Below are 18,918 nucleotides of genomic sequence, written 5' to 3'. Positions count from 1 at the left end.
TGGGGTTCAATTCACTGCTGCTGAGTTTCAGGCTTTTCTCAGAGCTAATCTCATCAGACATGCTACATCTGCACCATTTAATCCCTCTTCCAATGGACAAGCCGAACGCATGGTGAGGACAACAAAGGAGGCACTCAAGCGCATTATCACAGGTGACTGGCATCATAGACTGGCAGATTTTTTGCTCTGGCAACATTCTACACCCTGCAGACGCAGCAACCATTGGGCTAAACTAAGGCCCTCAGATATTATTTTAACAGATTTTCAGAATGTTCACGTTAAAGTTAAGGGTGAAGCCACCTTATTGGTGAAATTTAAGGGTTTTTGGGGCACCTGGATGTCATAGTAGTAGAGGGCCAAAGAACAAGTCTCATTGGACTTGATTGGTTTGAGGCTTTGGGCCTTCAAATCACAGGCATTAAACGGACACAGACAGCAGACCTCATGACTGTTTGCAAGGAATACGCAGATGTTTTCAAGTCAAAACTGGGAACTTATACTGGCCCGCCAATTTCTTTTAAATTAGATCCTAACGTTATACCGATTAGGGTCAAACCTCACAGGTTCCCCTTCACCCTAAAACACAAAATCGATGCTGAAATCAATAAGTTAGTAGAACAGGGTGTATTACAGCCTGTTGATGGGGTGGAGTGGGAAACTCCTATTGTCACCCCACTAAAGTCCAACGTGGAAGTCCGCATTTGCGTGGACTATAAATGCACATTAAATAAGGCCCTAAATCAACATGCATACCCGGTCCCTGTAGTCAACCATATTTTAGCCTCTTTGCAAGGGGGAACCATTTTTGCTAAACTTGATTTAGCGCAGTCGTATCAGCAATTGCCGGTTGACAAGGCCACAGCCGCAGCTCAAACAATAGTAACTCACAGAGGAGCATTAAAGTCAAACGCTTGCAGTTTGGAGTCAGTGTTGCACCAGGTATTTCCCAAGGGATTATGGAATGCACACTTAAGGGTATTCAGGGTGTCTGTCCCTATTTTGATGATGTTCTCATTGCCGGGGAATCCCCAGAAGTATTGGCCAATAAGCTCAGGACTGTTTTGCAAAGCCTCCGTGATGCGAGCCTCAAATTAAAGAAAAACAAATGTAGTATTGGGGTCTCATCAACAGAATTCTTGGGGTTCCATATCAAAACTAGTGGAATTCACCCCGCTGATTCAAAAGTGAAGGCCATCAAAATGGCTCCTAGGCCAAAATCAAAAGGAGAGCTGCAAGCATTTTGGGGCCGCCTGAATTTTTATCACACATTCCTACCTCATAAGGCTGCAATAGCAGAGCCCCTCCACAGGCTACTTGATAAAAAAGCCCCTTGGAAATGGACTAACTTACATGAAAAAAGTTTCCAGGATCTAAAAGCCCTCCTTTCAGAAAAGTCCACTGTAACTCATTACATTGAGTCTAAACCTGTATGTCTTGCATGTGATGCATCTCCCTATGGGGTGGGGGCAGTCTTAAGCCACATAGAGAAGAATGGGAAACAGGTTCCTATTGCGTTCTATTCTAGAACTTTATCTGCTGACGAGCATAATTATGCGCAAATTGATAAAGAAGCCTTGGCCATAGTGGCTGGAGTAAAGAAATTACATGATTATTTATATGGCAGGAATTTCACTGTCTGCACTGACCACAAGCCCTTTTTGGGATTATTCACAACAGATAAGCAAACTCCCCACATACTATCTTCAAGAATGCTGAGATGGTCTATATTTTTGTCTGCCTACAATTTTAAGTTGATTCATAAACCTGGGAAAGAAATGGGCCATGCAGATGGCCTCAGCAGACTACCACTGCCACCAATAGATTCTGATCCAGCTCCTGCTGCTAAAATATTGTCCATTCAGGACTTACCTGAGTTTCCCCTCCACACAGGGGATATTGTTGCTGAAACTGCCACAGATAAAATTCTGAGCAGAGTACTGTCATGGGTATACACGGGCTGGTTGGAAAAAAGTCCAGGCTCTGAATTTCAAAGTTATTTTGTCAGGAGACATGAATTGTCTGCACACAAAGGCTGTATTTTATGGGGCAACAGAGTCATTATCCCCACTTCATTGAGGGACAGAGTCTTACAATCTTTATGTTGTGATTCAGTGTCAGCCTGTGGGTTCGGCAGTTGAATTGGACAATTCTCAGGAGGAGGAGGAGGAGGGGGTTGGAGAGCCTGCAGAGGACAGTTCTGAGGCATCGCAGAGCTCTCCGCCAGGCCCCTCCCGTCTGGTTCCTCCTCAGACCCAGCTGTGTGAGCCTGACAGCTTGGATGAAGACGACCCACAGCTGGCCTTGTTCAAGGACGCCCAAAGCAGGAGGCAGACAAGCAGGAGTAAACAAAGGAAGGCAATGGGGCACCTTGGGATGAGGCAAAGAGAAGCCACACCTTGAAACTGTTTAAAAGGGGAATGTGTGGGAGGTGCTGGTTGCTGAAGGCAACCATTTGAACAGCTTCTGATTTAGTCGTTCGTATTTGTTTTGCTCTGTTTGCTCTGTTTTGGATCTGTTTTGTGTAAATAAATTTGGCGGGCTTACTTCCAGCCTATTGACTTTTGAAAAGGGGTTGTCCCTGACATTTCTGCTGGGCCGGTAGTAGGCTGGAACAGAACACTTTACATGAAAGCCATCCAGGCATTGTATGCATGAAAGCCCTAGCTAGAAGCTACCTTTGGTGGCCTGGCCTGGATAAGGCTGTAGAGGATCAAGTTCATCGTTGCTATACCTGCTAGAAGTCTTGGCCTGAAATGCCTCAGGCCCCAGTTCATAGCTGGGAGGAAACACATACTCCCCGGTCCAGGGTTCATATAGACTATGCTGGGCCTTTTCAAGGACAGCTTTCCATGGTAGTAGTGGATAGCCACTCAAAATGGCTGGAAGTAGTTCCAGTCCCTAATATGACTACTGCTAGGACCATCCAGGTGCTGAGAAAACTCTTTGCAACACATGGGTTGCCTGATGTTTTGGTTTCTGATAATGGGGTTCAATTCACTGCTGCTGAGTTTCAGGCTTTTCTCAGAGCTAACCTCATCAGACATGCTACATCTGCACCATTTAATCCCTCTTCCAATGGACAAGCCGAACGCATGGTGAGGACAACAAAGGAGGCACTCAAGCGCATTATCACAGGCGACTGGCATCATAGACTGGCAGATTTTTTGCTCTGGCAACATTCTACACCCTGCACAACTACAGGTAAAAGTCCTGCTGAACTTCGTTGGGGAAGGCGTTTAATTACTAAACTGCACAGGTTGCATCCAGACAGAGTGGCATCCAAAGCCTCTAGACCAGGGGTCAGCAACCTGAAACAGTGAAAGAGCCACTCGGAACCGGTTCCCTCACAAAAGGAAAAACTGGGAGCCGCAAAAAATGTGTGTGCATGCGTGTACATGCGCGCATGGGCAGAACAGGGTTTGACTGAAGAGTGGAGCCAAGGCGAGATATGCGCCTACCCTGCATATTTGAATTGATTGGTTGAACTTTTTTAGTCCCACTTTTTTTTTTTGGACTGCATATGGCAGAGGACTGGGAGCCGCAGGAGACGGCTGAAAGAGCCGCATGCGGCTCCGGAGCCACGGGTTTCAGACCTGTGCTCTAGACCAAAACCCCCGAGGGGGCTGCAAACAGGTGATTGGGTTTGGGCCAGAAACTATGGGCCTGGAAATTTGTGGGTTCCTGGTCAGGTGACCAAAGCATCAGGACCCCTATCTTACGAAGTGGGGTTGGAGGGAGGGCAACTGGTCAGAAGACACATTGACCAACTTAGGAATAGGTTTCCAGAATGGTCACTAAGTGAGGACTATGGCATAAGTCCCTCCCGAAGTCCTCAAACTGGCACCCAAGCCAGCCCACACCAGAACCACCAGGGTTTTCCTTTCTCAGCTGAACTTGATTCCGAGGAAGAACAAGGAAGCTCAGAAGTGCAACATGGGACCCCTGACCAGGCAAACCAGCCGAATCTCAGCAACCACTGTGCCTACTCTACAGAACAGACTAACTTTGGGGTAGGCCAACCTGGGGAGGCCAGCCAGAGCATTCCAATTCCCCTGGATGATGGAGCACAAAGGGACATGGATCTATCCAGCCCACCGGGTAAGCTGGTAGACCACAAAGTGAGTGAAACTCCGAGGCATTCCTCCAGACCCGGGATATCTTACAGACTATATTGTAAAATAAAGTGATGTATAATGTTGTGGCACTTGTACCACTACCTACAGAAATTGGGGTGAATTGTAACTGCTGACAAGCATGTTCACTGAGACGTTGTTTCATCGCTTTGTAGTCTTTACTGCATTGACTAGCCATTTAGCCATTGTTTAATCTTATTGGACTTTCCTTTTACCACCAGATACATCCACAGCTGAGCGTCCTTTCGGTTTTGACCCAGTCGCTTCATTCTTTCTGGCGCTACTAGTAGTAGCCCTCTGCTCTTTCCCAGCAGCATATTGGACGCTTTCCGACCTGAGGGGCTCATCTTCCAGCGTCATATCTTTTTTCCTTTTGGTACTGTCCATAGGGTTTTCATGGCAAAGATAATGGAGTGGGTTGCCATTTCCTTCTCCAATGGAACAAGTTTTGTCAGAACTCTCTGCTATGACCTGTCCATCTTGGGCGGCCCTGCACGGCATAGCTCATAGCTTCATTGAATTACGCAAGCCCCTTCACACGACAAGGCAGTAATCCATGAAGGGATAAATTGTCCTTAGCTGATATTAACTGTACTAGATAACAAGTGACCTGTTAGATCAATGTTTCAGAGACATTTTCTTACCTAAACAGAGAAACAGAATGATCAAACTATCGGCAAAAAAGCAATGGAAGCAGGAACGATGTCTGACCTCTTGCCAATTTGATGTGGCTGACTGCCCTCCAGCCACTGATGGTGGGACTAGTCTGTCTGGCCTCTGGAGGTCTAGGGCAGGACGAATTTTACTTTTCTAGTTTTCACTCAGGAAGGTGAGGAGCATTTAGTAGTGGGAGAGAGCAGCTCTCAATCTTTAGAATTCCATTCATTAGAATGAAAGAATTGATTTCTTTGTGCTATTTTGATAGTTCACTGGACTGGAACTTAATTAAAAAGAAAGAATTGAACAAGATAGTAAAGTAAAATCAAAGATTTTTTTAAAAAACAAAAAAGTCATTTTTGTGGACTTCTTTCTACCTGCTATCAGTTTAATTGGCTTAAAGGTTTTGATGAAACAAGTCAAGCATCAAAAGGAATTCCTGATGATTTTACTTTAGTACATGGGGGATAATTATCAGATATATATCAATGTGCTGAATATAATTTTATATTTAACACACTAGAATTCAATGTTAAAGAATTTCTTTTAAACAGAAATGCTGTATTTTAATACACTCAGGAGAGAGAGAGAGAGAGAGAGAGAGAGAGAGAGAGAGAGAGAGAGAGAGAGAGAGAGAGAGAGAGAGAGAGATGCAAAGCTAATTATTTTTCTACATATTTTCTCAGATGAAGCTTTATACTTATCAGCCAAAACTGCTCCAAAAATTCAAAGGTACAAAAATTTGAAAATGGGCTGATCTGAAGAATCTCAAACAGGCTCAGTTGCCATCAAACCATATGTTCACTGGTTAGCTTTCAGAAAATGTCTATGGAGATTCTCAGTCACCCAGAACATGGTTGTCTCAAAGGTGCTTTTTCAAAGGGTAACCAGACTGTTTTTTCCTGGAGAAGCGAAACGTCTTCCTCAAGGGAAACACAATCCAGCTGCCTTTTGAAAAAGCACCTTTGAGACTTTCAGAGCATGAGAGATTTTTACAAAATTCTGTTTACTTGTAAACCTTAATACTCTTAAGTAGCATTACATGAAAGCATATACAGTACTGATACTGCTACAGTACTGTTAATTTAGTGTTCCTATGGTAAAAAGGAATGTCTTTATCCAGCATCTTCTATGAATTATAGCATGTTGTCCTAGGATCAGGCCGCTTCATTAAGCGAATATTTAAATTTTCTGCTAAAAATAGGTATTATCACACCTTACAACATTCGCAAGGAATCCAGATGCATACAGAAATGAAACTTTCTATAGAAAAAGAATAGCACCTCATATATTTTATATGCCATGCCAGGAAGAGCCACTCCCTGGTTTCTGAGCATTGGAGCAGATGATCATCTCCTCCTCCTCCTCCTCTTCCTCCCACCTCTTTCCATCTTAGTAATAGCTGCAGGATAGTGCCTTTTGTGGTCTTTCCCTCCAGTGGCTGTCATTGCCCGGGCATTTCATCTTGGGCTGCTGGTTAACAGTTGTTGAGGGTTTTTAAAATGTAATGTTGCAGTTTACCCGACAATGGCCCACTAAAATCAATGAATTAAGCTCAGTCCTAGAAGACCCTGCTCCGTTCAGCCCTTACATCTCCAGTAGGCATCCCTTTCAGTTTCTGTCCAGGGTGAATGAAGCATTCTTTGCTTGCTTTTCCAACCTCTCCAAAGCTTCACTTCTTTCATCATCATCAAGGTCATTTTGTTTTTATGAAGCTGAACCACTAGTTGTCCCTTGTTACAAGTTTCCATGGATCTACAGAGGAATGCAGGAATGAAAGAACAGCCTGTTCGCTGTTGCTTTGACTAATGTAGCATCAGAGCAACAATGATACCATAAGGGGAAAGCAGAAAAAGAAATGTCTGCTTTAGGGTCAAAGGAGATCTGTGGGAAGGTGGTGGGGGAGTGAAGGCATCTACCTATGCATACATCCAGGAAAGCAAAACATGGAGACTAATGAGAAGGGAACAATTTTCAAGTCAGCGTTAAATTCCTGGAGACTGCCTGGAGAAGTCCCTACAGTTTTCTTGGCAAGGTTATTTGGAAGTGGTCTTCTTCCAAGGCCTAATATAGAGCAAGACTGGCCCAAAGTCACCCAGCTGGCTTCATGCCTAAGGTGGAACTAGAACTCAACAATCATCCAGTTTCTATCCTGCTGCCTTAACCACTGTAGCTTTATTAAAAGAAAAAACAACTTCAAACCGATAAGTATAGAATTTTTAAAAGGGTGGGGGGAAGAATCAATGATCTGGAAATTTTCTTATTACCAGTATATAAAAAGAAACATTGGCCATATTGCCTGAAAGTTTTTTCCTTCCAGATTTGTACATTCATTCTTTTAGCAAGGCCCATCTTCCAAAAGCCAGCAATTCTTGATAGATTCCAAATACTGACAAATTGCCAAGAAAAGCCATCCCTGTAACATGTTGTGAAGAGACATACTAACAGTCCTGTTACTGTCAAATGCCAGCATTTTACTTCATTGGATGTCCAGTGTGTAAGACAGTCCTTATTTATTCTAATAACCTCTTAGAGGCAAGCCCCATAACTCATCAATGGTGAAGTTTTTATGACTACATTACTTTTGCAATAATATTTCTGATGGCTCATTCATAGTTTGCAATCTGCACAATAAAAACACAATTACGAACGATGTGCCTCAAATGATTCAGATTTCCATAGGTGTAGGTCTCTTGCATGCCCTTCCACCGCTGCATTGCATACAAAGGCTGGTGCCTTATGACAGCCTTTTCTGAAGGAGATATATATTGGAATACCAAGAGAGAGTTGGGAACCGGTTCCAGACAATCAACAGTGAAGGACTGGATAGAAAGTGAGATATTGTACAACGAAGCTAGTGTTCCAAGAAGAACATGCCATTCATCTCTTCTATCTTCTCATCTATCTTTCTGAATATCTGTATCTCTGAATAGGTAAGGTTTACCTTGGCGTTGAAATTCTGTCCCAAACAATTAAAACAATCTCAAATATGCTATTATTCTTCATCAAATGTCATCTTATGAAAGCGATTGGAAAATTTTGGAGAGCTTTAGCAAAAGTCATTCAACAGTAGGAACCAGTCATGGGTGGAGCCAGAGTTTAAAATTAATGTATCTGCAATAAAACATGGTCTGAGTCAGAGACAAAAGTGGGAAAATGTTAAGCATCAGAGGATTGTACATCTTTAATAGTATCCCATTCTATTTCTCTAGCATCCAAAGCACTATAAATAATACATTTTAAAGATCAATAGCAATTTATGTCAGCTAACAGTCTATAACATAGAATGTGTAACTACAATTATGATTAAAACCTTATCTTCTGTGCTTTTTCTCTTTGAATTTATATAAAATATTAAATGTTGGCACAAAAATCCTAAAGGGACTACAACTATTTATGTTCACTGCCTCTATTTGTGGGCTGTCAAAATACAAACATTTCTTAAGGATGAATTATAAGTTCCTGGGGAAAAAATACAGCTTCTGTGAACTAAAATTGTTGCAGATTTTAGAACAGGATGGAAAACCTCTTGCCAGAAGAGCTAAACGTAGATGATGATAATCTTCATCCCGTATCAACAAATGTGGCCAAAAGAAAATGCATCAACCAATTTTATTTGAGCTAAGAAGTGGTTGGGAAGAGAAGCCACAGAAGCTGATGCTATTGCCATCATCACTGTCATGGCTTTATTTATGGTCACAGAGACCATAAATTCAAATTCTGTAATATATAATTTTTTAAAGGCCACCCCCCCAAAAAAAGGAAACTCATAAAAGAAACAGGATGCCAAATTCAAGTAAGTATTTTTGAGAAATATTGCAACTGAAATGAATGTTGACTACTTTCAATGGGATGTTCCTCAAACATCTGATTGTGACCTCATGCCTTCCGTTATGACAACTATTCCAGCAACTGAGCACCTCCATCACTTTTTTAAAAAACAAAGAGAGAGGGAAACATGTAAGTAAATCTTCTCAGTGACCTCAGCATTTATTTAACAAAGGGCACAATACTCACCTTTATCTCTCCAAAACAACTGCTTTCATTTAGCATAAATACTTCAGCAGGAATCTGTGAAACTCCCGATACAGCTTTGTAATAGCAAAGGAAGAATATATATTTTCCTTTCTATTCTCTGGTTCATCATGCAGAAGGAAGAAATTTAATGTTCAGAAGTTTTCCCAGTTCCGACCAGAATGACATGAGGCAAAAGGATTAAAATAAAGACAAGGGATATGATTTTATTTCCTTCTTATGCTGTTTTCCTCACTTAAATTATAATTACTTATGTTGCACAAAGTATTTTACAAAAAGAATAAACAATATTGTAAAAATATCTTTAGGTCTTCAACATATACATCAGAAGACTGAAAACTGTTATTTTAATCTTAATCTTTTAATCACACATTTCCGTAGGCTGTCAAACCTGCGAAAACTGCTGTTGAAGAGGTATTTCAAGGTGGGGCCAAGGGAAGAAAGAAGTAGCAAGGACAAGAAAGATTCTACATCCTATCCAAAGATTTGCCAATTTGCAATCATTGGCAAGAAGACTAACACCTACCCAGGAGAACAAAACAGCACCCTGTGTCTTCCTATCTGCACTGGGAAGAATGCTATCTTGGTATTGGATGGGTCTGTCCCTCCAGAGAGCAAATATCGCAAATAATTGGGTAGGTATTAGATCATAGTTGAGAGCAATACACGGAGCTACTGAAGGAATGACTTAGAGGTGGGGGAGATCTCTCTTCGTGCTACAGTCTTGAGAGGGAAATGCATTGCCTTTGTAGCCAAAACTACATAATTCAGTTGGGAGTCAGTCAGTCAGAGGCACCTGAAATTTTATTAATATTAAGATCCTTCAGAGGACTAAACCCTAAAACAGAAGTCCCAAATCATTACAGAATTGAAGAACAAAGGAAGCCTGGATGAAGAGCAAGAATGGAACAGAACAGCTTGTGAAAGATCTATGTATCACCTTTGAATGCAAATTTTGGAGACAAATGTCTACATGCTTAGACAAAATTTTAACTGCTGCTAATCTCAGAGACAGAGTGTACTTTTGGAAATGAAATAGGATATCCCACAAATTAGGTAACCATTTTCACTTGTTAGAAAATTCTTTACAAATGTACAACTTTGCAAATCAAATGATTTTAAAAAAGAAAGAAAGAAAGAAAGAAACAGGTCAACGCAAACTGAATAAGTTCTATATATCTTCAGATGGGAAGCAGTGCTGAATATTAGTTTCAGTAAGAAAATAAAGAGAATTAAAATTATTCAGGAGTAGGGATAGCTAGTTCAATTTGCATTTAGTATTACTTAAATTTTACACTTTCAGACCAAGTGACAACAAAATCTCAAGTATTGTTTGACATAAGCACTTTAAAAAAATTTTCCACTTCTCCAATTAAACATGCAGAAGCATTTATCTTAGGGAAGGGTGTATACAAATGTTTATACTAGTGAAATAATGTCTAAAATTACATAGTTTGTGAAAAACATATTGCAAAAATGTATGTATGACAAAATTGTAAACAGTATGGTTATGTAGTTATATTAAAGTGAAATGTGTATGATTTTTGTTTGATTTTTTAAAAACTTATATTAATGTGAAAATGTGGTGAACCAAACTTACCACTAGACAAAGAAGAAAATGTTTCAGTTCTTCAAATTGGGTCTGAAAGGGTTAAATATGTTGCTGCAATAAGTGAATTAACACAATATTTTCTTTTTGGCCCACAAAAATGAGAAAGGTTTATGTCTCAAACTTTTTTAAAAAACACCATGCACTTATCAAAGATACCAAGCAAATCTGAGAGTCAAGAGATTTAGTTCCATGGCTTCCACAAACAATGGACTTCCTGTGAAATTGGCTAACATCATTTGAACCTTAGATATAACAATAATCTTCAGTCTTCAAATACTACTGAATCAAATCATCCCAGAAACTCCCTCCTTCCTTTCCAGGAACTGGTGAGTACAGTCTTGGAAATATAATGTGTGAGAGGCATGTTTGGGTGCCTAGAAAAGTATTTCCGTGTTCAAAGACAAAACAGCACCTGCATAAGGCTTGGTTACAATTGAATGTTCTGCTATTGATGCTATGGGGTGGTATGGGACTAAACCAGGGGAAGGCAACCTTGGCTCTTTTAAGACTTGTGGAGAGCCAAGGTTGCCTAGCCCTGGACTAAACTGTAGACAGAAGATTCATGAAAGTTCAGAATGTTCTGAAGCAAAGAATTCAGCTAAATGAATTCAGTTAAATCAGCTCCCCACAATGCACATTTTAAAAGTTTTCATTAATGTGGAACCTGTAAAGGAATAACTCCGTTAACAATACCAGAAGGTGGTATATATAGGATAGTTATTTCTGGATAATTAGAGTCCAACTGGTAAAAATAAAACATGCTGTAGTACATTGTGTTCCACTCCCCATGTTTGGAAAGTTTGGTACTATTAAGAGTTGTATCTTGGAACTGCAGAAAGAAAAGTTCTGTTTTTGTACTATATCCACATCTCTTCCTCTGCCACGCATCGGTAATCCAATCACTGGGCTTATATATTGAAATCCAGGATTTGTAATATTGGTACATAGTTTATCCCCATTTGTCTTAGCTAATGATAATAAACAATATGGTTTTATTTCTTTGCCTCCTTTCTCTCTTGAAAAAAAATCCTTCATTTCTTTCACCAAAAGTTGCTTGAACTATATTCCCGATGGCCCTTCTGAGATGAAAAAAAGAGGTCACACATTTCTTGTTTGAGCATCACTCCGGGTACTGAGAAGATGGACTGTGCTATGAAGAAAGCAAAAAATAAAAGTAAGAATATACTGAGGAAATTTACATGGGACAGTGGCCATCTGCTGCCTCGGAAGACAAGCGCTCCTGTACAATGCTCTTTGGCAGGGAAGAATTTCTTAGTGAGCGCCTTGCCTGTTCCCTGAACAACGTCCGTTAAATGCTACCAAAGTGAATACTTAAAGGACCATCATTTCCTCAAGACCTATTGGCTCAATAGTTTCTCAGGTAATATCACAAGAGGTGATTATGGTCTTACCCATTCGCCTTCTGAGAAGTGAATGCTTTATATCCATGGCAAAATGCTCTGAACGTTCCAGAACTATCCAGGCCCTCAAAATGTTGTCTGTTCTTGATTTAATGGCTGAAGAATGGGGTGCTTATAGCCTTTCATGGTTTCTTTCACTGGTGTCTTCTAGCGTATGTTCTTAGTAAACAATGCATGCACAAGCCGAATATGCTTGTTTGTGTTTATATATTTTGATGCTTTTTTCTTTTTTAAAATCTGTTTTATTTGCTGACGGCAGGCCGTAATAAAACTGATCTCATCTATGCATGACTGTGTTTACATTCCACCAAAAGGTAATGAAATAAATTAATAGGATGGGGAACAGAGATTAACCTACCATTAGAAAGCTGGCTCAGTTGAGAGGGCAGCAGATTGAAGAACCGATGAAAAAGTGCCTGTTGTGCAGAAATCCTATTTTGTGGACATACTTTTAGCATTTTTCCTGCCAAATCTTCAGCCTCAGGCACCTTGATCAGCCTAGAAGTTAAAAACAAAGGAAAACTAAATTCTAGGAATTCAAACTCTGCTGTTAGCTTTTGAAAAATATTACTTTAATATATAAGCCAAAATCAGAAGAATTCATGGAAAAAGATAGGATAGGAAAGAGAGAAAGAAAAGGAAAGTTTATCCTTACATTTGGCATAAGTATTAAATTAAATATATGCAGATAAATCAAGAAATTTCTATTTTTCTAAATTCTTTTTTAAATTCAGAAGTAGTTATATTTAAGTGTTGGAGACATATTTAGATGTTCTCTCAGTGGAATTTATTTTCAAAACCATCCATTTGGGAACCAAATCATTATTTGTAAAACAATACCAAAAGCAAAGTAATGCAATCCATATTGCTCTCGTTTAAAATTTGCATGGTTGAATGAATTAGTTTGACATATCTGCTTTTTTAAAAAAATGAGTTAATAAAATGTTCAGTTATATCCAAAGCTCTTTAATCACATGAGAAGAAATGTATACAGGTGGTTAAACAGCTTGGATAAAACTGAACTGATAGTTTAGTGATTTATTGATTAAAAAGGTATGATACGTAATTTCGGAGGGTGCAGATCATAATTACTATGCTTGTAACTGCTGCAAAGAAAATTGGAAATCTCTTCCTTAAATATATTTTTTTCCTTTATTTCTCTTTTTCTCATCTTTCAATTTTTTATTTTATTCTTTCACATCTCCTTTTTTATACTTTTTACGTTTCTGTAGTTTTTTAATTTATGTTAAAGCCTGTTTTAATAAAAATTGTATATAAAATTGTATAGCAGTTGGCACATCCCTCCAAATTCATCACAAAAGGTAAATCATGGAACCTTCATTGCACCATTAAAATAAAAAAGTAAAGATTTTAAATCTCTTTGCCAATTGTTAATCATGAAGAAAGTTCTCCAGAAGTTCAATCAACCAGTAATTACAATGTCTCATTTTGTAAGCATACATACACAGAACCTCTTACCCTTTTAGTAGTCACTAGGAAAAGTTGTAGTTATTTATTGGTTTAACACTGTTCCCAGGTACCTTTTTAAGATTCAAGGTTTTTAAAGGATGTAGATATACAAATAGGTATGTATGTGTATTTATATGTGGCAAAGCCTAATATCTTGACATCTAGGAAGGGAGTTAGAAGGAAGGGAGGAAGCAAGGAAGTAAAAAAAATGTCTTTTATAACTTTTAATGGGCTTCTTTCTTTCTTCAAAGAATCAAGTGGCTCATGGGAACTCAGCCTGCTGGATTTCAACCCATCCCAGCAGGCATTTCACTTTGAAACAGCATCACCCTGCCTGAATCAGCTACCTCTTCTTTTCTCACTAGACTCCCAACAAAAATATACATATGGTCTAACTGCATTTGAAGTTTAAGTGGTTTGTGATTTTTTTTCTCCACAAGAGAGGAAATAATCAAAGGAATAGCATATATAACACTGAGAGCAGAATTCGAACTGTAGCTCAATTGCAATTGAAGAGTTACGAATATATGTGACACTCAGATACTTTAATATTAGCTCAACCCAAAGGGAAGTGAGGCAAATGCAGTGACTGAGAAATAAAATAGGATAGAATTAGGACAGGAACAGCACAACACATGCCAGTATATTTTTCTGCCAACCAAGAATAGATGGAGAGCGGCCCTTTCTCCAGATCTTCAGATTGTCATTTCACAGTGTCAGAAGAGTGGGGAAAATATTTACTCTAACATTTGATACAATCAGGGACAGCTTGCTTGCTTGCTTGCTTGCTTGCTTGCTTGCCTGCTTGCTTGCTTGCTTGCTTGCTTGCTTGCTTGCTTATTTATTTATTTATTTATTTATTTATTTATTTATTTATTTATTTATTTATTTATTTATTTATTTATTTATTTATTTATTTGGACTTATATGCCGCCCTATCTCCCAAAGGACTCAGGGTGGCTAACAACAATAACGTACAATAAATACAGAAGTTAAATAAAAATTAAAATTAAAGGCCCCTGTAGAATAAATAAAAATTTAAATTAAAATAAATTAAAAATTAAGAGTTAAAAATTAAAAACATAATTAAAATCCCTGTCAGTCCAGGTCAGCCAGGTGGAAAAGGAGTGTTTTGAGGCCGCGGCGAAAGGACTTAAGCTTAAGCTGATATGCAAAAGGAAGGAAACACCATTGTGATTACATTGGCAAGAAAGATGTTGCCAGGACATGCTTAACACTGTGGTTAGGTGCAAGCTGGGATACAGCCTAAATTTCAGCTATGAAAAAAGGCCTCAAAACAATATGGGATATTTTGAAGGGTAGTGATCTGGGACGTGTGCCTTAGCTAGTTCCACTCCACAATATTTATCTTTATTCATCTAGTGCTGAGTTTATTTGTAAAGGCCAAAACCAATGGTGATCTGAATCTTAGAAGCATCTGTGGGGAATTTGTGTATGGATATCTGTTTTAGAGGCAGTGCTCTAATATGACAGAAGGAAGTGTATAGTCAGGGCATTAAAGATCAACAATCTAACTAGGCGGCTTTTCATTTTTAAGCAGGCGAGATCCTTTTAGTTTAGGAAGTCTTGGCGGGAAGCTCCTGGAAGAGGCAAGGACCTCAAAAAAAGAGAGAGGGCAGGGAAGGAGGGTGTTCACAGGAATGCCCAAGAAAATGTAAGGTAAAGGTAAAGGTAAAGGTTCCCCCGCACATGCGTGCTAGTCGCTTCCAACTCTAGGGGCCGGTGCTCATCTCCGTTTCAAAGCCGAAGAGCCAGCGCTTGTCCGAGGACGTTTCCGTGGTCATGTGGCTGGCATGACTAGATGCCAAAGGCGCACGGAACGCTGTTACCTTCCCACCGTAGTGGTCCCTATTTTTCTACTTGCATTTTTACATGCTTTCGAACTGCTAGGTTGGCAGAAGCTGGGATGAGTAACAGGCGCTCACTCTGTTACACGGCACTCGGGATTTGACCCGCCAAACTGCCGACCTTCTGATCGACAAGCTCAGCGTCCTAACCCACTGAAAAGCCCTGCAAGAACTAGAACCAGGAAATAAATCTGGCAGGAAACATTTGTTTAGTGAATAGAGGGATCTTTTTTTTTACTTTCAAGTGCCACATTTGGTTGAATATACTCAAGTTCTCTGTCTTCATCTCCTTGTTTGATCATTGTTTACATATTATTATGCTAGCTTTGGTCTGTAATTCTCAGCCTGAGGTAACATGAAATTAGTCTCTCATATCCTGACTTTGTTGCTTTCATTAAAATAACATCCCTTTTAGGCAACTCATGGATGTAACCCAATGATAATGATAAGTATCAATGCCTTTCTTGGAAATTGCCACTTTAAATGTTTTTTGTTAGGTTTGAAGATTACTACTATTATTTTGGATTTATCTTACTAAGCACAAAGAACAGACTGACATTAAGGGAGCATTTGATGATTGTAGATAGCTTACCTGTCACAGATAATCTGGAGCCCCTGAGGCCAACTGCCAAGGAATCTGTCTGGAAAATTAATATGCAATCACAGGATTAAACACAACCAATTCAAGTCATATATACTTGGAGTTCCTGTTCTTGTTCTCACATTTATCAGTGCTGTACTATAGACCTGTTAGCCTGCTTGGTAGAGAATGCTGGCACAAATGCTTGAATCTGATTTTAACAGAGCAAACATACTGCAATCAGATAGAGGAGTGCCTCCAGACAGAAGACTCCCAGCACAGTTAATCACCAGACATTATGCAGTCTGTTTCTTCATAACAAAGGTGTCTGCCTAAAGAAAAAGGAAGAAACGGTGGGAAAACATAGGAGGGTTGCAAGTGAAGAATGAGGATCTTTGGAAACCAATTCCCCCATAAATTTCCATGAAGGAGTCAGGGCAGTCACCTAATAAAAAGTCTAGTTTGAAAGCCTTCCACATTCTACAAGGCAAATAGAGTCTTTGCCCAAGGGTCCCCTCCCACCTTCCCAGAGTCTTCAAGGCAAGAATTTCCAAGGTCAGGAATTCCAGATCTTGGAACACTCCCCAAAAGACGCAGAGGCAGAAGCTGGGGGCCACGTGAAAGATGATGCTCCTTGCTATGCCTGCAACCAGCCTAGTAGATAGGACATTTTTAAAAATGCAAAAAATTACCTTCTGCGCTCCTCCCAAGGATCCTTGAAAGGGCAGAAATAAGGTCACTCCAGTTCATTCTACCCTGATGGTCTGTGGTTAGCAGGAAGTTTGAGATTTGGGTGTACTGACTAAATACTAAAACTGTTTTGGCGTAGCCCAGGGGTCCCCAACCCCCAGTCTGTGGACTGGCACCGATCCGTGGCATGCCAGAAACTGGGCCACGTAAACAAGCGAAGCTCCATCTGCGGATTACAGGCAGCACGCCTTTCTCCATGGACCGGTTCCTAGTGCCAAAAAGGTTGGGTAGCCAATCATTTGAGATAATAAAAGTGAAACTTAACCTTCTTATTTTGAAATCTATATCCCTATAACCCTGATTGTGGAGAATCCAAGCAAATGGATATTTAAACCAATTTCGTATTAATTACACGAAATCCTCTTCCAGCCAGAAGAGCTGCTAAAGTCCTTGCATGTCCTCAAATGCAACAGGATTTCTGGCCCTATTGGAAAATTGACATGAAGTTTATATAGCTTGACTGACTCCTGGAATATGGGAGGAAGTGCTACTTTAATAGCAATAAAGCTAAAAATGACTTAACTTTGTTTCATTCAGGGACTGAGCTTTTTATTTATTGATTTGATTTGTAGTGACACGGGGCTCATGACAAAAGCAACAATCCAATAAAAAGTTTAAAAAAACCAATATACAAACATAGTAAAGCATCAATGACCACTTTTAAAAAAAAAACAAAAAACCACAGGTCCGCAGCAAAAACAACGTTGTGTCAAACAACACAATCAGATAAAGGTCATATCATGGGGTCATAGAAGACAATACTGAAGGGCATGGTTGTACCCCAGCCAGGTGCAAATGCCTTAGCCAAATCTTCTCCTAGTTTGTTTTGTCACTTCTGAAGACTTAGAATAATTGTTCTATTTTGTGAAAAGTGACATCTGAAATCAATGAAATAGTTTACCTATAGAGGCTGTACGTTCTCAATCTCTGAAAATTTTTTATAAGAGGCTGGAGGGCCGCCATCTCACAGATATTTAGTTGATGAACCTTGGGTTCTCTTTCAATTCTACTGTTCTGTGATTGTTTCAATGTTTCTGTATATGTTTTATTCCTCCAATCAAAGATTACATGCTCAACATTACATTAATCAATGAAATATCAATATCTTTTAAGGAGGAATTAGTTATACATAATCAATGCTTTCAATATTTGTCATAATCAGTCGGTCTTTCTACAGAGCTCTGAGAATATACATATGTAAACATATGAGATTTCCTATTGCAATTCATCTCAATGAGGGCAAAGATGAATCTGTTGTATTGTCATATCCAGTCAAATAAAAGAAATAATTCTTACAGTTGGGGAGGTCATGCAGCTATAATACGTTATTTGGTTGTAGCATCTGTTTCAATGTGTTGCAAATTTTAAAGCAAAGAAACTGAAAACACCATTGCAAGAATGTATTGTATTTCATTTGAAGCAACAAAATATGCTCTGTTATACCTATTCTCTTCCTGTCTCCGACCTCAGGTATCTGAATTGCAACTTATCTAATGTTAACATGTCTAGTAAAAGATCAAGTTATTGACCTTTATGAGAACACAGGGAATTGTCTGGAGATGTCCTGCTTTGCACAATGCAAAAACTAAATTAATGCAAAAAATGGAAATAGTTTTAATTGAAGTAAGGTGCTTTAGAACAGGGGTCCCCAACCTGTGGGCCATAGCCCACTAATGGGCTGTGAGGGGATGGCAACCGGGCAGCGGAAATAGTCAGCGAGCACGCATGTGCACACGCATCCTCACTTGCACTAGCAGCAGGCAAGCACATGCGCACGTGTTCCATTTATGTGAGCAGCAGGTCCACATGCATGTGCTTGCCAACCACTTGTGCAGAATCATCCCCTCTCCACCCCACCCGCTGATCTGCAAAGCCAGAAAAATTGAGGAACTCTGCTTTAGAAGATAATTGTCTAAAAAAACTACAATAAATATATTCCGATGTGACTCTGCAGCAATTCCTAGTACGATAATTTATTATTTATTCCTTTGTTGTATATTTAATCTATTTCTAAGCAGGTTAGGTACCAATCATCACCCTGCACTTCAGTTTCTTTTCTCCTCCCTCCCATGACTGATTGACTAATAAACTATAAAAGCTTGATTTTTAGCAGATGCATACTGTGGATATGTAATAGGAGGTAGACAAGCCATTACACAGAAGATAGATAAACTTCCAAAGGAGCAGCAACAAGACCAAAAGGGATAAACAACTTCCTTGGCAATACCAGGGGGGAAACTCACAAAACAAGACAACACCCCTTGAAAAGGTACGATCCAGGATCCAGGATCCAGACAGCAAATGTTAATGGAGAAAAGACCCTGTCATCAGTATTTTTCTATATTAATCTGACCATAATCACAAGAAAGCAACAGGATCTTCTAGAAATACA

General features: G+C 39.6%; 1 protein-coding gene across 1 annotated transcript in view; it reads right to left on the bottom strand.

The window, feature by feature from the left end:
• Positions 1 to 9,611: 9,611 nt before the first annotated feature.
• The window catches only part of CDK15 (cyclin dependent kinase 15), a 28,254-nt gene continuing 18,947 nt past the window's right edge, over positions 9,612 to 18,918 (bottom strand). Inside the window, exons 11-13 of the mRNA XM_081313309.1 lie at positions 15,789 to 15,837; positions 12,217 to 12,356; positions 9,612 to 11,587 (exon numbers count right to left, since the gene is read on the bottom strand). Of these exons, the coding sequence (XP_081169435.1) occupies positions 11,478 to 11,587; positions 12,217 to 12,356; positions 15,789 to 15,837 (299 nt within the window). The 3' untranslated portion in view covers positions 9,612 to 11,477. The remainder of the gene's footprint in view (positions 11,588 to 12,216; positions 12,357 to 15,788; positions 15,838 to 18,918) is intronic.

The sequence above is a fragment of the Vipera berus genome (genome assembly GCF_964194415.1).
Source record: "Vipera berus genome assembly, chromosome: 1".
NCBI classification, from domain to species: domain Eukaryota; kingdom Metazoa; phylum Chordata; class Lepidosauria; order Squamata; family Viperidae; genus Vipera; species Vipera berus.
This window is presented reverse-complemented; position numbering and strand designations above follow the sequence as displayed.